The sequence below is a fragment of the Ursus maritimus genome, unplaced genomic scaffold, assembly GCF_017311325.1.
Source record: "Ursus maritimus isolate PB19 unplaced genomic scaffold, ASM1731132v1 scaffold_22, whole genome shotgun sequence".
NCBI classification, from domain to species: Eukaryota; Metazoa; Chordata; class Mammalia; order Carnivora; family Ursidae; genus Ursus; species Ursus maritimus.
Window position 1 is genome coordinate 37,299,005 of NW_024424675.1, and position 19,861 is coordinate 37,318,865.

The following is a 19,861-nucleotide window of genomic DNA, read 5'->3' on the forward strand; positions in this document are numbered from 1 at the left end:
ATGCTTCCTCGGGTTCCAGCGCCCCCCCCCCCCGCCCCGCACAGGCTGCCCTCCGCGGCCCCCACTGCCCACCCACCTCGGTGCACTCCTGCAGGCTGCGGCCCAGCTCCTGCAGGCTCTCTCGGGAGGCGCGGCTGGGCGGGCACCTGGAGAAGGCTCTCTGCATGTTGGAGGCACCGTCCCGCAGGCGGCACTGGAGACAGTAACCCTCGAAGAGTTCCTCCACCTGCAGAGGCCGCACGCGCGTGCTGGTGGACGCTGTCCGTGCCGAGGCTCAGGGCCCCAGGCCTGCCTGACATGCTCACCCCCACGAGCGGCCACACAGCCCTGCGCTACTGGGCTAGCGGTCCTGGGTCCCCATGAACGCGAGCCCGGGTCAGGGACCACATTGCTCATCCGCTCTGTATCCCCAGCGCCTGGCAGCAGCCGACACACAGCACGCGGTAAACACTAGTGAACTGCATGGGTGCACGCATCACTTCCCCTCTCCCTGCCCAACTTTTGGGCTGTAAAACAGGGGAGGTGGGTTTGTGACACCCTGCCCAGCCCCTGGGCCACCAGGAGAGCAAAGCGAGGTCGTGGAAGAGCTGGCAGAGTATAAAGCTTAAAGGACTTGCTCTGTGACCTTGGGCCCATCCTTGTCCCTCTCTGGGCCTCTACTCTCCCATCTCTACAATGGGCTGGTTGGACTCTGCCTTCTCGCCCTATAAGATGGAGCATGAGGTCTTTCCATTTAAACCCCACACTCCTGGGGACCCCAGCGCCCCCTCCCCCGACTCCCACCTCAGGGCCGAGCCCCTGCAGTCCCTGCTCCTCCTCAGCCTCTCCCCTGCTAACCCCCAGGCGCTCCAGCACGCCCCTGCCCTACCCGTGACCTCCGGGAGGCAGGCTGACCTTGCTGATGTGAAACTCCATCTTCCGGATGTGCCTTTCCACAGAGCGTGTTTGCTTCTCCCGGAAACACAGAAGGTGCTTTAAAAGTAGCCTGGGCCACCCCCCAGCCCCCAGCCCCAGCCCCCTCCTCCAGGTCCTAACACACAGAACTTGGCTCGAAGCCGGGCCAGCCCCTCACCATCCTCAAGAAAGGCTCATCATTGAACGCATCATTGAACCTTTTCCCCCATTTGTAAAGTAGGGAGGAAACCCAGGTATCCCTCCTGCAGGATGGCCCGAGGGACGAAATGCGAGCAACGACATTGGTCCCTCTCCCAGCAGGGCCCAGCCCTGGCCCACTTACGGCTCTGCAGACAAAAAGTCACACTCACCTTGTCCAAGTCATAATAGAAAGCCTGTGAGGGAGAAGAAGGCGGGGAGGAACGGGGTATTAGGGCTCCAGGTGCTCCTCCGAGACCCATGAGGCTACATCCCAGGGGCACCTGAACTCAGGTGACAGAAAGCCAGCAGCCATGCCCTCCTGCGCGGCCTGCAGTCAGTGGCCTGGTCCAGAACCCCGGGGGAAGAGCGATACACACGTGCGCTCTGGGTTGAGGCCATTCTCAGCCTGACTCTGTTTCCCAGCTGTGTGTCCCAGGCCAGTTACCCCACATCTCTGAGCCTCTGTCTCCTTGTGTAAAATGGGGTGGCCATTGCACATACACCCGCCCCATAGGGTTGCCATGACAAGGACGAGGTAAGCCCTCAACAAAATGGGGACCGTTGCGGTCTGATTGTTTAAGGGGTGATTTTGGCCAGAAGAACTGAGGGAGGGTACCCCCACCCCAGGGAGGGGTTCAGGCTTGGGAAAATGCAGATCCAGACGGGTCCAGCCACGCCAGGGGCCAGGGGGCAGCCAACGAAAAGAACATATCAACTGGGCAGACCGTATGAAGGGCCAGAGAGTAACTACTTTTGGCCTTGGGGGCCACGTGGTCTCTGCCGCGTGGTCTGCACGCAGCCACGCACAGCACGGCAGTGTCAGCCGCGGCTGCGTGCAGAGAAACTATTTCCAAACGGGCCGTCGGTTGCCCACGTAGCTTGAATCACCCTGCCTGACCCGGGAGGATTTTCCACGAAGTCAGAGATTCGCTAGAGAGAGAGCGGGACGTGCGACAGTGGTAAGTTGCAACTTCATCTTTCTAAGACGACTGTTGACCGAAACCTTCTGTCCGTGTTTGTGTGTTTATGTGACCAGGGAGAAAAATAGGGAAAGAGAAATGCTAGATTGTCCTCAGGGGTTAAATAGGGTGGGACACTGAAGACTGGGGAGGAGGGGGTGTCAAGCAAAAGGAAAGGTGGGTTAAATCCCCCCTAAAGTGTCTGTTTTCCCACATATGCATTTATAAGAAATTGTACGTGTGCACTTGTGAAATTAAGACTCCACGTAAGCTATAGAGAAATAAGAAAGTTCTCAAGCCTTTTCCTGGAAGGAAGAAAAACTGCACAGGAAGCTGAGAAGCGGCAGCATCCAGGGAGACAGGACCCCAGGTCCCCAGCGTGGCCACCCCTTCCCACACCTCCGCGTGCCCACCTATGAAATGGGAGCAGCTAGACCGCAGGAGCCTTCATACACTGGCCTACCGTACGGTTACTTCTAGAGCCAGAGTGGAGGTGAAGTGCTGGACCATGAGGGGGAGGGGGAGGGGGGGCAGGAGAGTAGGGGGAAGGAGGGTAGAAGTTTCTAACTGTCTGTGAGGTTAGATCTCTCAGGGGCCAAGTGAGGTGAGTTCATCCCAAAATAAAACAGTCCATTCCTTAGGCCTCTGAGCTCTGAGACTGAGATTTACACCCTTGATGTGGGCAGGGGGGTGAGGGAGAGTCCATTTTTGCACCCCACCAAGGCTGCTTGGGTGGGAAGGGGCAGGGAGAGGTCTCACCAGCCTTGAATTCCTGCGGGTGTCCTTGTGGCGACCTGACAGGTAGTCCAGCTCGGCCTGCTGGACGCACAGATACTCCCTGCGAGGACAACGAGGAAGAGGAGTTTGCCAAGGAACAAGAAAAGGAAAAGAAACTGCCAGATGACCAGTGTTCTGGAGTGGAGGCAGCCACAGCTGCCAGCAGGAACGGCGGTGGTTCTCAGCGGGGTCAGCGGTCCTAGGGGCAGAGCCATTCCGCCCACTGGAAGCCTGGCCCCAGCTCGGTCAGGCTCCAGACCCCACATGCTGAGGGCACAATCTCTCCATTAATTCACCAAATAGCCGCACAAGCAGGTTTTACTGTTATTATACCCATTTTAGAGATGGGCAAACTGACCCTCAAAATTGGCAAGTAACTCCGCCCAGAGTCACAGCAGGGAAGAGGCCGAACCCAGATCTAAACCAGGCAGTCATCTCCATTCTCTTCGCCCCAGCCCATGCGGAGGTCAGCAAGAGCACGCCTCCCTCACCGACAAAGGCAGGCCATCCTGCTGTCTACATGTTTAGGACCAAAGACCAGAGAGGGGCTGGAAGACCCATCCTGGGAAGCACAGAGAACGCTGTGGGCCTGGAGGGGACCTTTCATGTTCTTTTCCAGCTAAAGCGCCTTAGACCTAAAACCTGAGGTCTGGACTTGGGGGCCAGGGTGAGGCCCCATCCTGCTTCATCACAGATTTACTGGACCACCCCAGGAAGGGGACTCACCCTCTCTGGGCCCACTTACACCACCATCTGCCAGGCCACTGCTCACTTAGGGGTTGGGCTCCCCGGGTAGAAGGGGATGCTGTTGAGTGAGCCCAGACAAGTCCCAAATGTGTGGTCCTTAGGACTCAGCAGAAGCAGTCCTGAGAGATGAGCCGCTTAAAGATAGGCTCAGGCATACACCCCAGCTCCCACTCCGCACCAGCACTGGGCCGGGCATGCAGTGTGCATCGTGGGCGGAGGGCGACAGATGCCCCCTGGGCAGGAGTCAGGACCTGGCAAGTGAGGGAGGCGACATTTACCCTTAACCCCAGGAGGAGGGGGGAACAGAGGGCAGGTGGGCACTGGCCCTGGAACCCCACTCCCTGCTTCCTGGCTGTGGGACCCTGGACAAGTTGCTTCCAACTTTGGGACTCAGTTTCCTCTCCTGAGGAGGGGAGGAGGTTAGGAGATTCTCTGGTAGCATTCTTCAGGGGTTCAAGGACGTGATGTGTACAAAGCCCCAAACGAGCCACAGCTGCTGCTGTTATTATTATTAATTAGTGAGGCACGAAGAGCAGGACAGGCATCCCAGCGGGAAGGAGCAGCGTTTGATTCAGAAACTGTGCATGTGTGCTGATCCAGGGATATGGGCGACTGGCAGCCTGCGGAGACTCCCCACCGCCCAGGAGCCGCTCAGGAGAGCCACGGCGCAGGCATATGGAGGGAGATGGCACATTCGGGGGAACCGGTGAGGATGGGGAGTGAATAATAGAAGAAAAGTCTAGAAAGGTTGAAGGTCAGAAAGGACCCTGAATGCCCTCCCAAGGGCAGTAGGGAGCCATGGGAGAGACTTGAGCAGAGCCGGGCGGCAGGTGGAGAAGGGGTGGGTGGGGGCGGGGCTGGGACAGCAGCAGGTGGCTGCTGGGAGCCAGAAGGACCCTGAACTGCGCGTCCAGGCTTGAGAGGCTACTGGTAGCAGCCCCTCCATGTGACTTGCTCTTGGGGCAACACTACGCTTAAGCCAGGGCCCTGACCTCTCCTGTGAATCTCAGGTTTGTGCCCCGACTACCTCCTTTCAAATCCCTCTTCACCCCCAGCCCCTCCCTCGGTAAATCCTCTCTGTTCCACCGTCAAAATGTATCCTGAAACTGACCCTGTGCCCTGACCGCCCAGCTGCCACCTGGCCAAGTCCACTATCGTCTCCCGCCTGGGCCCTTGCAGTCACCTTCTCACCGGCCTCCCCCCTCTTCTGCCCTGGCCCCCTGCAGTCCATTCTCCACATACAGCCAGAAGGATCTTATTAAAACCAAACTCAGATCACGTCCTTCCCCCACGTGGAATCCTCCGTGGCTCCCAGCCCTCCCCCAGAGTGAATGCTGTGTGCTCACAAGGCCCCACATGATCTGGTCCCCAACATCCCCCAGACCTCCTCACCCCTCCCTCCCTCTCTCAGCTCCCAAGCTGGCCTGCTCACTGAGCTCCTAATGTTCTAATCATGCTCCTGCCCCAGGGCCTTTGCACATGTGGCTTCCTTGGCCTAGAATGTTTTTTTCCATTATCTGGTGGGCTCACTCCTTCACCCCTTTAGATTTTTGCTCAAATGTCACCTCCTGAATGAGGACTTCTTTGAACCCCTTATTTAAAATCAGCCACAAGCCTTCTTACCCTAATTTGTTTTCCTCCATGGTATTTGCCACCACCTGACTTACTCTGTATTTTGTTTATTGTCTGTCTGTCTCCCGTTAGGAAGCCCCATGGCAGCAGGGGTTTCTGTGTGTTGCTCACTCCCACACCCTGTGCCTAGCGCTCCATAAGCCCTCAATCAAAAGATGTGGCGTGAGTGACTGAATCTTCTTGTCCCGGCCTCTGCCCAGCTAACCAGTCCAACTCTCCTTCACTCACATCCAGCCACCCTGGCCTCCTGTCCTACACACTTCTACCTCAGGGCCTTTGCCTGTGCTGTTCCCTCTGCCAGGGATGCTTATCTCCCAGAGGCCAACACAACCATCTGGATCTCCTCGGTGAGTTTCCCCGGTCACTCTGTCTGATAGGCCTTCCACATGCTGCCTCCCCATCACCTTCCTCACTGCACTCAGGGCTGCTGGGAGTTACGTTATTGATCGTGTCCCTCCCTCGTTGCTGTCTCCCGTCTACGCCATAAGCTCCATGAGACCAGGGTCCTCCAGCAGCCTGCACTGCGCCCCTAGAGCCCAAGGACAGGCCCGAGTGTGGAGCTGCGCCCAGGACACAAATAATAGGCAGGAGCTGGCTCCCTATGCGGCCTCTTACAGATAAGACGCAACCGCGTTCTTCAGGGAGGGGCCCGGAGGAGAAGCGAGTGAGGACAGAGAACACACATTTTAAGGGCAACAAACGGGGTCCTTACTTGAGGCCTCTCTTGAGGGCTTCAAAGATCTTCTTTACTTGCTGCGGCTTGGGGTCCGGGCAGACAGACCCCTTCCGCAGCGTGCCGTACATCTTGGAGGCTTTTGCAGGCATTCGAGACCTCACGGAGTTCCCGTGGATGGACTTCCTGTGAGAAGGGAGGAGGGTCAGAGCAGGGATCTTAGACAGAGCCCTCCCCAGAGGGCAGGTACTTTGGGATCAGAGGTCAAACCCCAGGCTGTCAGGAGGCCTGGCTGAGTCCCATCCCATCGCCACCAAGCTGTGTGGTCTCAGGAAAGACCCTCCGGGCCTCAGTTTCCTCATCTGCAAAATGAGGGCTTGCGTTTGAAGATAAAAAAAAGACAAAGAACCTGACCTGAGAAATTAACACAGTGAGAAATACATTCAGGCCGCCCAAAGGCCAATGCTTTCTGCTCAGTGTGCTCTGTCTACACAGGCAAACAAGTCAGGTGGCCAGATCATAGCCGGGCACCTGTTGGCTTTGTCTGCCCAGGATCCAGGCCCTTGCCTTTGGAAATACCACCTCTGCTGTCCTCTGGGGCACCTCCCTAACTCTGCTCTTTATACTGGTTTTAACTCATATAGTGGTTTGGAGGGAGTTAGCCTAACAAGTCACCACACACACACACACACACACACACACACACACAGCTGCACACACATACACAGGCATCTGGAGGCAAACACATGTCCCAGGGCTGGGTTAGTCAACAGACTCGACTCCCCTGGCTCAGGGAGAGGCATGGGACACAAGTCTGGCCAGTAACCCTGCCTGGAGTTTGGTTCCAAAGTCACAGGCAAGAAAAGGTTTCTTTCTTCTGGCATTGCTATTCAGGGGGCACAGACACCTGGAACTGCCAGCCATGTCCTTTGCATCATGTAGGGAGAATGAAACCAATGCAGGGAGAAGCGGGTGGAGGTGGGCCAAATCCACACGACTATGAGTTCCTGGATCCAGCTATGCCTGAAGCGAGACCTGCCCATGGAATTTCAGTTACGTGAGCCAGTTGGTTCTCTTTTTGCTTAAGCCTATTGGAGTTGGGGGCGCGGACTGAATGATCCTAAGACCTGGTATCTCCCGGCAGTGACAGCTGTGTCTCTCAGCCCTTGAGGGATACACCAGCGTTTCAGGATTGACTGCAGTAGTACAGGGTGCGGGTACCCTTGTCACAGTACAGGGCTGGTTTCACGGGCGTCGGAGCCCCTTCTAGAGTTCTACGATCCTATGCCTTGTCCACTATGTGCAAGTCCAGGGCGGCTGACACACTCACCACCAGGCGCGCTTCAGTCCATCCTCTAAAGGCTCAGCCTCTAAAGACACTGTTTTCCAGATGCCCCTACACCAGGTGCGGCTTCAGACTCCCTTCTCACGGAAGAAACAAGGGTGGAAACGACACTCAAACTAACATCTGGGTCAGTTTCTTAAAGGAGCGGCTAGCCTTTCTTTCCAACTTCCTCCCTCCCTGTCTTCCTCTCAGGTGCGCTAAGGAGCCAGCTTCAACCTGTGCTCTAAGGAGGTGCGGGGATGGGGGAGGAGAACAGGGAGAGAGAGAGAAATGTTGGGGGAGGGGGAGGAGAAAGAGAGAGAGAAAGGTGGGGGGGGAGCATGCACGAAAGTGGGAGGTGGGGAGGGGTGCAAGGAAGAATAATCAGTCTTATTTAAGTCCCTGTATTTGGGGGAGTTTCTTTGTCAAAGGAACGTCACCTCTACCATAATGCCATTACCCGAGCCTAGTTACTTCTCTGTTACATGGGAAACAGGAGACCCTGAATCAGAGAGGGGAGCTGCAGCTCAGACATCTGGCACAACGGAGGCAGTCGGTGCTTGGCAAGTGTTTGCCACTGTTAGAATCATCACATCCTATCCGTGTCATTCCCTGCACCCACAGCCTGGAAAACAGTAGTGCTCAGTCAATCCTGAGCTGAACGGAACGAGGGAAATACAGCGTGACGTGGGGACTAGAGAGCAGAGACGTCCGGGAACCCAAGGCACTCAGCTGGACCTCAAAGGAAGAACAGGACGAGGGGTCAGCCCCAGGAGGGTGTTCTGAGTCGGGGGACAGAGTGAGCCAGGGAGGAGAGGAGCCATCCAATCTGTGTGTGATGGTGGGAGCGCAGCAAGGAGCCAGAATTGATGGAAGCAGGGCAAGAAGATGCGGGTGAAGCCGGATATGGGGGTCCCCCCTGCCTGGGGGAACTTACGATGGGTAGACGGTCAGCTCCCCAGCCTCAAAGACCTCGAGGACGACAACGGGGGAGCATAATGATGGTGCACGGACAGAGGTGCGCTCTGAGTGTCCACGGCTTCCCGTGCCTGCTAAGGGCTTTATATAAATACTGATTTTAACCCCGTTGCAAGCTAGGGAAACAGGCTCAGAGAAGTCACTTGCCCCGGACCATGTAGGTGGCAGAGCTGGGACCCAAACCCACACCTGGGCAGATTCCCAGCCCGGGAGGTGAAGTACCCGTCTGGGAGCAGGTCCTCAGGGTCACCTGGAGGACCTAGGCTTAGGTCACTGAGCCCTCCTCCGACCACAGTTTTGGGGTCACCGGGTCTGGCCTGAGAATCTGCATTGCTAACACGTTCCTAGGTGCTGCCAATGCTGCTGGTCCAAGGACCACTGTCTGAGGGGATTCACTATCGGCTCCACTCGGGGGACACCCTCCTGCTGGAAACCCAGGTATGCCTCTCTCCCTGGGAGCCCTGTAGAGTTTCCTGCACTTTTGAGACCTCAGATCAAGGGTCCCGGACTCATGCATTCATTCAAACACTCACAGAGCAGGGCTTTCCTTGAGTCAGGCACTGTGATGGGAGCCAAGAGGCCCGGGTCCCACCCTCGAAGGCTCTCGGTCCACAGGAAGAGAGGAGGATTGTGGTCTGGAGAGCCAGGCAGGGGGCAAGCGGCACACAGCTCCAGCTCCCTCGGCAGGTCTGAGAGGAGCTCGCAGGCACCCCAGGAGGCTCAGCAGGCAGCCAGGCTATAGATCCAGCCCAGCCAGACACTGCACGGTCCACACACACGTGCGCACACGTGCACACGCACACGCGTGCACACACATACACCTGCTGCTGACTCCAGAGAGAGGAGCCGTCCCAGCCTCCCCTCTGGCTGCGCTCCCCCCCACCCACGGTTGTGCAGCCACATCACAAACCAGCAGCTGGAAATAGAGATGCCAGGCCCTGCCTGAGCGCACTGACAACAGGGTCCCGGAGGATATTGCCGCAAAGACGGATCCGGGAGGATCGGGGGCCTCGCCAACCTGGGAGCCTATACTGTCTCGTGAGACACAAGCTCCTGGTCAGCCGCCCATGTTCCAATCCCAGCCCAAGGTCACCATTACCTAACATACTGGGGCCTCAGTTTCCCGATGTGTAAAAGGGGGTAAGAAGAGTGTGTACCCCATGGTACAGTCACGAGACAGTCCTTCATTCAACAGATATTCCCTGAGCACTGACTGCACACCAAACACCACTGTAGGGGCTGGGGGTAAAACAGTGACCAAAACAGACAAAACCCATGTCTGTGAGCTGCCAGGCCAGCTGGGCGGGGGACCATGGGACAGCCAGCGCAGGCTCTGGAGCTAGATGCCACGGTCTCTATGGTAACCCCACTTACAAGCTGTGTGACCTTGGCCAAATTATTGAACCTCTCTGTGCCTCAGTTTTCTCGTCTGTAAAATGGGCACCAGACAAAGGGTGGCTACGTGAGAGTCGCGTGAGTTAAGAAATGGAAAGGGCTTTGAGCGGTGCCCGGCAAAGGGTAAGCACTGTGTAAGTGTCCGAGTTAAGTAAGATAATGAACACCAGATGGTCCTTAGTGCTGAGGGCAAAAATAAAAGCAGGATGATAAAATGACATGGGGGTGAACAGGGAAGGCCCCCCAGTCAGCCCTGGGCACCAAGCCTGGTACACCCCCACTGCCCATCCCTTACCTGCTTTTGCTGTTATTCGTACGTTATACGTCAAGTTACACTTTGGGAGGCCGCGAAGGGACTGTGCTCTCTCCGCCCTCACCCTGCCTGAGGCCACATCACCCACCTCTTGGAACAGGCCCTGCACAAAGCGGACATCTCCGGGCAGGCAGAGACGGCCGGTCTGCTGCCTTCAGGGAGGAGGGTTCCAGACAGGCGAGGGGCCCTGGCCGGCGGGCGGGCGGGAGGCAGACAGGCAGGCGGGGTTGGCAAGGAGCCCTGCTCACCTGCCAGCTCCCAGGGGTCCACGGTCCCCAGGAGGTAGGTGCCCTTGGCCGGGCCCCGCTTCCATCTACCTGGCTCCCGGGGAGGCTCTGAGTTCAGGGCTCTTGTCTGAGGTTCCGCAGGGCGGGCGCGGTGGCTGCTCTGAGTGCTGGACGCCTGTGCCTCCTTCGGGTGGCGAAATCAGGCTGCGTGTCTGGCCTGGTGACCCAGCTGCCGGGGGAGGGAGCAGCCTCTGGGGGCGGATGCTTTACCAGCTCGGGGAGGACTCAGTCCATATGAAACAGCCTCTGGCATCCCAGACAAGCTTCCAGACAGGCACGTGCCACCCAGTGGCCGCCGCCCTCACGTGAGGCCACCGGGACTGTCCCTCTGCCTGGGGTCCTCGACACGCACTTCGGTGCACAGCTGCTGCAGGTGTGGGAACTGGAGGCAGGCGGGACTGGGAGTGGCCACGGGGCAATTATAGGACCAACCGCACACGTCTCAGACCAGGACCCAGGGCGCTGGCGGTGTAAGCTAACCTCTTCTCCCGCGTCTGGTGGTACTGGGTGGGTAGAGGGGGTGAGTAACATGCACAGGGCACACACAACGGTCAAGCCTCACGAGGGCTAGCCTGTCCTTACACAAGCCTCTGAGGTGTCGCCCTCTCTACAGTCAAGGAAACAGGGGTTCAGTGACTGCCTCTGGCCGCAGAGTCTGCACCCCTCACCGCTCCTCTTTCTCCAGCCTCCTTGCCTCGAAAATCAAAGGCTATAGCTCAGTTTTCACCCCCACATGCCCCAGCCATCCCAACAGCGGGATGCCCAAGGTGGCCAGGACAGTGGCTCCTAGCTCAGAGGGGTGCCCTCCTGACGGCCTGGGGGAGAGCTGACCTGACTGGGGAGTGGCAGGAGGGGGTTAAGAGCAGCCATGCCTGTGAATTGGGGCAGAATGGGACAGCATCAGGGCCTGGCCCCCTTCTTCCTCTCCCCACCTTATTACATATGGCCTTATGTTATAATATATAATATACGTAGTAGATACGGCCTTGTAATAGCCATCATTCACACCTTAGTGTAAAATTTCCCCACCAGATAGATCACTTCCTCAAGTGAATTCTTTGGTTATGGAATAAAAAGCCACGGCCAGAGTCAAAGGGGTTTCAGGTGCCAGGACACGGGCGAGGGTTGGGGACAAAAAAGGCATCCACGAGCCTCGATCTCCTGCTCTCCTATCTGAGGTTATTTTTGCCTGCCTGCCTCAGCAATGTGGCTGTGCTGCAGCCTGGTTGGATTACCTGAGAAATAAGGCCAGAAGGTGAGGTCTGAAACCCAATCTAGGCCATCCAGGCGCAGAGCCAAGGGTCCAGACTCCTGGGAGTTGGACAGAGACAGGAAGTTAAAAACTTCCCTGTGCTGGGGCACCTGGGTGGCACAGCGGTTAAGCATCTGCCTTCGGCTCAGGGCGTGATCCCGGCGTTCTGGGTTCGAGCCCCACATCAGGCTCTTCCGCTATGAGCCTGCTTCTTCCTCTCCCACTCCCCCTGCTTGTGTTCCCTCTCTCGCTGGCTGTCTCTATCTCTGTCGAATAAATAAATAAAAAAATCTTTAAAAAAAAAAAAACAAAAAACTTCCCTGTGCTGCTTCCCTGTCCTCATGGGCAGCTTCTTCCTCACCCATGGGCAAGGGGGCCGAAGAGACTGAGGCCAGATGGTGGTCACTCAGGGACCTCAGAACCCACCCAGGCTGGGAGTTTTCCGGAATTCCCTGAGTGGGGGATCCTCCAGGAGAAGGAGCCCCCAGGAGAGGTCTGGCCATCAGGGTCACCTTTCTCGAACCAGGACGCAGGCCTTGCAGGACGTGATCTTGTCCTTGCTGATGGCCAATGAGCCTTCATGGGACAGGGTCAGATCCCCTCTGTCCTCTTCCCACTCAGAGTGCTGACCCCAGAAATCCCAGAGTGGGGCAGCAAGAGATCAGGGACCCACCTTGGGACATTATCTGGGCAGAGCTCCTGACTGGGGCCTGCTGGAACATTCCCATGGATGCAAGGAAATCCAGAGGCCCCCAAAGGCCTGGCAGGGGGAGAGCTGCAGGCAGGACCAGGCAAGAATTCATAAGACCCAGTGCAAAAGAAAAGCGGGGCCCCTTTTTCAAAACGTATTAAGGATTTCAAGGAGGCAAGAACAGAGCGTTTTATCTGAGTTCGGGGCCCTGGTGAGCACACACGTGGCACACTCATGCAGCCGGCCTGGGCCGCAGTGTCTGTGGAACCCCACCACCGCCGCCCACCACTGCCAGACCACACGAACAAAGTCCCCAGGGTGCCTCTGTGTGAATTAGAGAAAGGTCCCCGCCAGGTGGACCAGCTGCACACCAGGGCCCAGAGCTTGGGAGGGTTGCATGGCTGGATGTCCTCTTGCCTGGGTGACCCGCATAAGTGTCCTTAGCAGCCCTGATTACAGACCCCATGGGATGGGGGCCCTGAAGAAGCCCAGCAGAGGCAGCTGGGGAGTGGTTCCATCAAGGAACATCATCATTCCCCGGCCAGTTTACTTAGCCCCTCCCAGCAGCACTTATGGAGTGCCTACTGTATGCCTTCCTCACAATGGCGTCCACACTTTCTCCTCTTGGAGGCTGGGAGTGGGGGGGAACTGGGCACTCACTCCCTCTGGGAATTTCCGTTTCCGGTGCTTCAGCTCCTTCAGAGGCTCCCCTTGCACTGAAGATGTCCTCACCGTCTCCCGCAAAGCCCTGCAGTTCCCTCTCTCACTTCTATCCCTCAAGACAGCCACACACACCCTTTCTGCACTGCAAAGCTCATCCCCACCTCAGGACCTTTGCACTGGCTGCCTTCTCCACCTGGAAGACTTCCCCAGCACTGCCCGCTTTCTGCACGAAATAGGCAACTTTTCTCTCTGGCCTTAAATGTGCCGCTTCCCCACTGAGGTCCTCCTCTGAGACCCCTGCTGCCCTCGCACAGCCCCGTTTTAATTCTCTCACAGCACTTGCCACCGGCTGAATCCATCTTGATTACAGTTGGCTTCTTGTTCGCTGCCCTGACAGGAGGCAGGGCCTGGGTCTGTCCCCAGAGCCTGGGACTGGGCCTGGGCCAAGTAGGTGCTCCTTAAATATTTGTGGAATGAATTAGGGATTCCTAAGGGTGCGTCCAACTGGGACACTCCAGAATTGCAGCCCTGAGATGCCACTCCTCCCAGGCACATGCTGGAAATAAGCAGCCAAGAGACAAGAGGGCAAGCCGGAGGGACTGACCTCAGGGACCAGGCATCATTGGAGGTCAAGCGTGCAGCTGTGGGACCCCAGGGAGGAGCTGTAGGACGGCCTGGTCTGGGGCTCAGGTGGTCCACCCCAGGACATGGCAGTGAAACCAAGGCCCAAAGGAGATTAAGCAGCAACTGGCCAGGTAAACAGGGGCGGGAAGAGAGGCCCAGGTGGAGGGCACTGCCTGCACTAAGGCCTGGAGGGGAGAGAGGTCCATACGGCAAAAGCAGAGGATGAGAAAGGAGGCTGGCCTGGGGCGCCTGGGTGGCAGAGGGTTAAGTGTCTGCCTTTGGCTCCGGTCGTGATCTCGGGGTCCTGGGATCGAGCCCCACATTGGGCTCTCTGCTCAGCAGGGAGCCTGCTTCTCTCTCTCTGCCTGCTGCTCCCCCTGCTTGTGCTCTGTCAAATGAATAAATAAAAAAATTAAAAAAAAAAAAAAAAAGGCTAGCCAGCCAGATCACAGGGAGCTATTTGTTAGGCCGTGTGAGGGGACTGGATTGTATTCCAGGTGAATGGGAACCTGTGCGGACTTCAGGCAGGAGAGGGCTATGGTGAGATCTGGTTGTTGACTGACTCACTGACCAACCAGGCTTGGAGCCCTGCTTGGCTGGGATTCCTGCCTGTCTACCACATTGGCTCCGACAGGCAGGTGTGTGGGCCCCTCAGAATGCCTGAAGGACTGCCCCACCCCCTAAGCCTACTAGCAGGACCAGGCGGTGGCCCCCAGGAGTGGAGACGACCCTCCCTCCTGGGGGTTACCTGCAGCTGGAGGAAACACATGGAGCAGCCATGAACTCGTGTCTAGAGGGTCTGCACTGACCCCAGGCCCAGCTCTGCAGAGGCTGCTGCACCTCCCTTGACGGATTTCCCACAAGCACCTGCCGAGCGCCAGCCTGTGCTGGCTGCTTGCTATGTGTCACCTCATTGTATTCTCCTGACAGCTCTGTGGGGGAGGGACACTCATGATCCCCATTTCACAGATGAGGAAACCGAGACTCGGAGGTGAAGTCACTGGCCCCAGGTCACAGAGCTGGGATAGGTGGCCCCACGTCCCACTCTGTCAAACAGGAAGAACATTCCATCCTAACCCCACCCCAGGAGGCTAAGTTCCAGGGCTGAACCTGCCTTGCTGTGTGACCTTGGGGAGCAGCTCCACTTCTCTGAGGGTCTGATAAGCTCAGGCCGATCGGACTTGCAGGACCAACTGAGATGATACCCGTTCGGGTCTCAAGGAAATTACAGGTTTCTCCCCGCACCCAGTGTCGCACGCGTACGCACGCACGCACGCACACGCTTGTACGCCTGCCCACGCACGCATGCGCACACACTGTGCTGGGCTGCAGACTTCGCTTGAGGGCGAGCCTCCGGGTCCCAGGCGGCGGAAGACGGACCAGCCCCGCACCGTCCGCCGGGGCAGAACTTACGTGAGCCTCCGGCTCTGCGCGCTGCTGAAGCCGGCGAAGGAGGCGCTCCGGCCCACGACCCCCACGGCCCCCGCGTCCCCGGAGGACAGGAACCGCAGCCTCACCGACATGGCCGTCACCTATGCGGGGAGAGGACAGGAGAGTCAGCCTGGTGAGTGCTGACCGCGGCCGGGTCCCCTCCACCAGGGCCCCCAAGGTCCTGTCTCCAGCCGACAGGTGAGAGAAGTGAGGCTCAGTGAGGTTGGGGAACCTGCCTGGGGCTAGTGGCAGGAGCGAGATTCGAACCGAGGTCTCTGTACTGTGCGCTCTGGTTCTTAATGCCTGAGCAATACTGAGCTCTCCAGCAGGGGGGAGTCCGCTCCTCCTGAAACCAGACCTGCTGACCTCCTCTCAGTTAACTCTCCTCTCTGCCCGGAACCCTCACCCCCCTCCATAAACCCTCCCTGAGCACTGTGTGCCAGACAGGGTGCTGGAGACATGCACTGAGCAAGACAGGCAAAGCCCTTGCTCTCCGGGGCTCCCAGTCTGGCAGGGAGGCTGATGAGCTACCAGTTACAGTAGGAAGTCTCTAGCAAAGTGACAGGGAGCCCAGGTGGTACCTGACCTTGCTTTGGAGGAGGCGACCAAGTACTGAGAAGGAAAGGCTGAGGAGGGGAGACGAAGGAGAGGGGAAGGAAGAGTATCTGAGGCAGAGGTAACAGCATGGGCAAAGGCCTGGGGGTGCAGAGGACATGGTGTCATCCAGAAACAGAAAGCAGTGTAGTTGGTTGGAGTGTGACTCCAGGTGAAGCTGGAGAAGCCAGCAGAGTGCAGGTCTTGGGGGGACCTTGGTAACCCCAGGGAGGGGTTTGGCCTTGCAATTAGGCCGGGGTGACTGGGAGCCTCGAGAGGGTTTGAGCAGGAGTTGATGAAGCCCAACTCCACGGAGGCCAGCCTGCTGGCATCCCAGGCCTCCAGAATCCCCGACTCCATTGCCCTGTCCCCGACCCAGGCTGCAGTGAGGCCAGCCTAGAACCCTGGCTGTCTTTTCTTTTTTCCAAACCACCTCTGTATTGGAAAAAATGCCATCACATCCCTTGGGAATACTGCCCAGTGTCTTCCAGCAGCAATGAGCGGAAGGTTCTCCGTATCTAACCTAAATCTCTGCAGCTAGAGTTTCATACCCTGTTCCTCAGCCAGGGTGAAGTCAGTCCCAGGATTCCGGGGACCCTGCCACCCAAGCCACACCTATAAACGGCACCACCTCCCTCCTATCCCTGCGTCCCCTCGTCCCCTCTCCCGCCAGCTGAGTCCAGTGTCCATGCCTTGGCTCATACTGGGGCCTCTCCCCCTGGAATAACGTTCTCTTTTGAGCCACATCTGTCCAGTGTCCCGTCCCGCATTTTGCATGTGGTCAGCCCCCAGGCAGCCCCCACAAGCCTTCTCCTCCCCCCATACGTCCCCCACCCACCCCGCATGTGCTGTACCTAGGCGAGCACTGGAAACAAACCAACAAACAAAAACCAGACCCGGGCTCAAATCCAGCTGTGCCATTCACTGGCTCTGGGCCTCAGTGGTCACAGCTGCAAAATGGAAAGTCAGAGAAGGACCCAGGAGACAAGGCAAAGGGGACGCTCAGGAAGAGTTGGTTGTCTCAGTGCAGTTGGCTGACTGAGGCTGCAGTCCCAGAGGTGACGACAGAGGCAAAGGAGCCTGACGGGGTGGGGGAGCTGGTGAGTGTTTGCTGAGCACCCACTGTGCGGCAAGCACCCGCGCCAGGGACCCTCACGTGCTGTATGTGGGCCTATGAACACCAGCCCTGGTGGGAGCCATTATCTAATGAGTGCTCGTTATGAAGCCGACCCGGCACGAAATGCCTTACGGAAATTATCTTATTAAATCTCCACAAGCCCTGAGGCATAGAAGCTATTGCTGACCTACACGGACAGATGAGAAACTGAGGCCCAAAGAGGGGACGAGACTGGCCCAGGAAGCCAGCGTGGAAGCGGCGGAGACACGTTTGAAGCTGAATGTGATGGCTTGCAGACACCAGCGCTCCTTCCTGTGGGTGGTCAGGCGTCACCTCTCTGAGAGATGCCCCAGCCCCACAAGGAGGTCCCGCTGTCCCCACCTGGTCTGGGCTGCTGCCAGCCTGGACCAGCTCTCAGGAAGCCATTATTACGTTCTCTGGAATTTTGGTAGGAATATTTGCACCCTGGATGTTGGCAGGTGCTACAGATTTGGTTTTTGGGTGCCCCCCCCTGCAGGTTATTAAACATTTATCAGAACACCATTGTCCCACCACTATCAGTGTGAGCTCAGGGTGGCACTAGGAACCTTCTCAAACTCTTGAGAGCCCCCAGCCAAGCTGAGCAAGGGAACGAGGGGAAAGCAGGGAGGGAAATCACCAAAGTCACTGGCTGGCTGGGGGGGAAGGGGGGCTGGAACACCCTTCCCCAACCCTCCCTGTCCACTAGTTACAGTGGACTGTGAATGGTGACTTCTCTGTCTCCCCCAGGGAGATTGACTTGCAGGTGGGACTGGAGTGTTCCCTGGTGCCTGGAAGATTCACAGCACATCCTTATGGGTCCAGAGAACAAGGCCTAACAGGCTGGGGCTGCTGTCCCCACTGCACCAGGCTGTGCAGCCCCCTGATGCCGGATAAACGGAAGAATAAGGATAAGAATTTCCACTAAGTGCTAGACTTCAAGGCAGGGACTGACAAACATTTTTTGTAAAGGACCAGATACTAAAGTTTTTGGCTTTGCAGGCCATATTCTCTTTGTCACAAGTCTTCAGCTCTTGTTCTGGCGCAAAAGCAAAAGCAGCCACAGACATTATGTAAACGACGAGCATGGCTGTGTTCTCGTGAAACAGTGCTTAGAAAAGCTGCAGCTCTTACTGAATGACCCTTGGGTGACCAGCACTACCTCTGACCCCTGGCAGCCAGCACTCTGCCTGCTACCTGCTCCAAGGACGTCAGATCTCATTTAATTCTCCCAAGATTATATGAAGTAAGTACTCTTCATATCCCCATTTTACAGATAAAGAAATCGAGGCTTAGAGAGGCGAGGAAAGGACTCATCCAAGGTCGCACAGGTAGGAGATGCCAGCGCTGGGATTTGGACCTGGGCACAACAGGCCTTAAAAGCCTGGCCGCTTCATGCTAGGCCGCACCTGCCCCCAGGGGCTGGGCTGAGGACATGCTCCCGCCCCTGAGCTAGACCCAGGCTGAAGGGGAGAGAAGGAGGCCCCAGAATGGAAGCAGGTCATGAAAGGGACCTGCCAAGCTAGAAACGTAGCCAGCAGTGAGCTGGGGATGGCCGAGAAAAATCGAGCCCCATCCCCTGCAGGCTTCAGGGTGTGGGAGCCCAAGTCCCTGTGGGCCTCTTGGGACCAGCTTCAGCTCCCAGTCAGCTCTGCTGCTCCAAAAGTGAGGCCAGCAGCACTCCCCCGAGGCCCTGATGGAGCTAATCCTGGTGGTTGACCAGTTGACCGCTGCAGTTGCCCAGCTGGGTTTCTTGTGGCAAAAGCATCTCCCTTCTTGTGGACTGGGGATGGGATGGCCAGGGTGAGACCCCTGGAATCTTGGGAGCCTTCAGTGTGTAGCTCCTGACAAGCCCCCGTGAATGTTGGTCACTTCTGACCAAGGCTCATATTCCTGTTGCTGAATCATTGACACAACAGGGGCAGCGACCCCGCAAAACAGAGACCGGGCACTTTGGAGATCCCACTCCTCTCCCTCCCCCGCTGTGGCTGGCATTTACCCTGTTGCTGCTGGATTGTGGGGAGGTCTGGGAAGTCCCTGGGGAGGGGCACTCGGAGGCTCAGTGCAGCTCCGGACAACCGGCAGTCTGCAGAGCATGAGAGACAAGCCAGAGACCTCACTGGGCCCCCGGGTAGAGGAGAGAGGCACAGAAGTCATGCAGGTCCCAAACCTTTGATGGCAGACAGGACTACGTCCTCCTCACACGTCCCTCGCTGCCTCTCTCTGGCCTGGCACCGTGGGCAGCGCTCACATAGACAGATGGCTCGGACACAGCTGGTGAGTACAGCAGGGACAGGACAACTGGAGGGGCTTCTCACCCAGCCCGCGGCTCCCCAGACACCGGGGCTGTCGTCCTGGGCCTCCGCCCCCAAGGTGCGGCTGGAGGGAGCCCGAGCCCACTCCGCTAAATCTGTCCAGCTCACTGCTGGCCAGAGCCGCCCGCCGGCCCAGGGAACCTACAATTTCACCTCATTTGGAGGTGATGCTTCTAAATTTAACAGCGTGGGCTCTCAGGGCTGGGTGGCTTTTATGCCTGAGTCCCTCACTTAGGGCTCTTTTATATCCGCTCAAATGCCAGGCAGGGCTTAGTTTGCTTATAGGAGTTTCCAAAATAGACCCTTTGGTTTAGCACGAAAGGAAATGGTAAAATAGCCCAGGATGAGGAATGTTGAATTTATACCTAAGAGGGATGGGCGACCGGAGGAGGCCGTTCTGGGAATCAGACTGTCTGCGCCCAATGGGGGCCAACTCCCTCATTTCACCGGTGCGCACACCAGGAGTGGTCACCTGACTGGCCCGGATGGCCCAGAGGTGAATGGAAGGGCCAGAAGAATCCACGCTCCTCCCCCTGCCAGCACAGTCCCGGCTCCACGGCTGCAGCCACCTCTAGGCAGTGGCCTCTCCCTTCTGGCATACTCTTCCTGCAGGGCTCCCATGATGCTCTCTCCCAGCCTTTAGGTCCCAGTAAAAGGGTCACCTCCTCAGAGAGGCCCTCCCTGACCCCCCTGACAGCCTCCCTCCTCACCCCGTTTCAAATCCTTCGGACACCTCATCACCACCCCAAATTGTCTTGTCAGTCTGCTTGGTAGTTGTGTGGCCTTTCCACGAGTCCCAGCTCCATGGGGCAGGAACTTTTTGGTCTTGCTCACAGTTGTATGTCCAGGATCTCAGCAACTAGGGGGCCCCCCAAAAGTACTGGTTCGTAAGTGACGGCTTGAATAAATGAACAATTGAAGGACATCTCTTCAGAACTGTGCCTACGATTCCTTCACTTGATTTGTTCCTTCAACA

General features: G+C 57.5%; 1 protein-coding gene across 4 annotated transcripts in view; it reads right to left on the reverse strand.

Annotated features, from left to right (window-relative positions):
- RIPOR3 (RIPOR family member 3) overlaps window positions 1-19,861 on the reverse strand; it is a 73,925-nt gene that overhangs the window by 15,337 nt on the left and 38,727 nt on the right. For 3 of the 4 annotated variants that reach the window (XM_040638467.1, XM_040638466.1, XM_040638465.1), the window contains exons 2-7: window positions 14,824-14,942; window positions 5,923-6,069; window positions 2,814-2,892; window positions 1,266-1,289; window positions 895-948; window positions 77-226 (exon numbers count right to left, since the gene is read on the reverse strand). In XM_040638467.1, the coding sequence (XP_040494401.1) occupies window positions 77-226; window positions 895-948; window positions 1,266-1,289; window positions 2,814-2,892; window positions 5,923-6,069; window positions 14,824-14,942 (573 nt within the window). The remainder of the gene's footprint in view (window positions 1-76; window positions 227-894; window positions 949-1,265; window positions 1,290-2,813; window positions 2,893-5,922; window positions 6,070-14,823; window positions 14,943-19,861) is intronic. The other variant, XM_040638468.1, reaches the window with a different exon arrangement.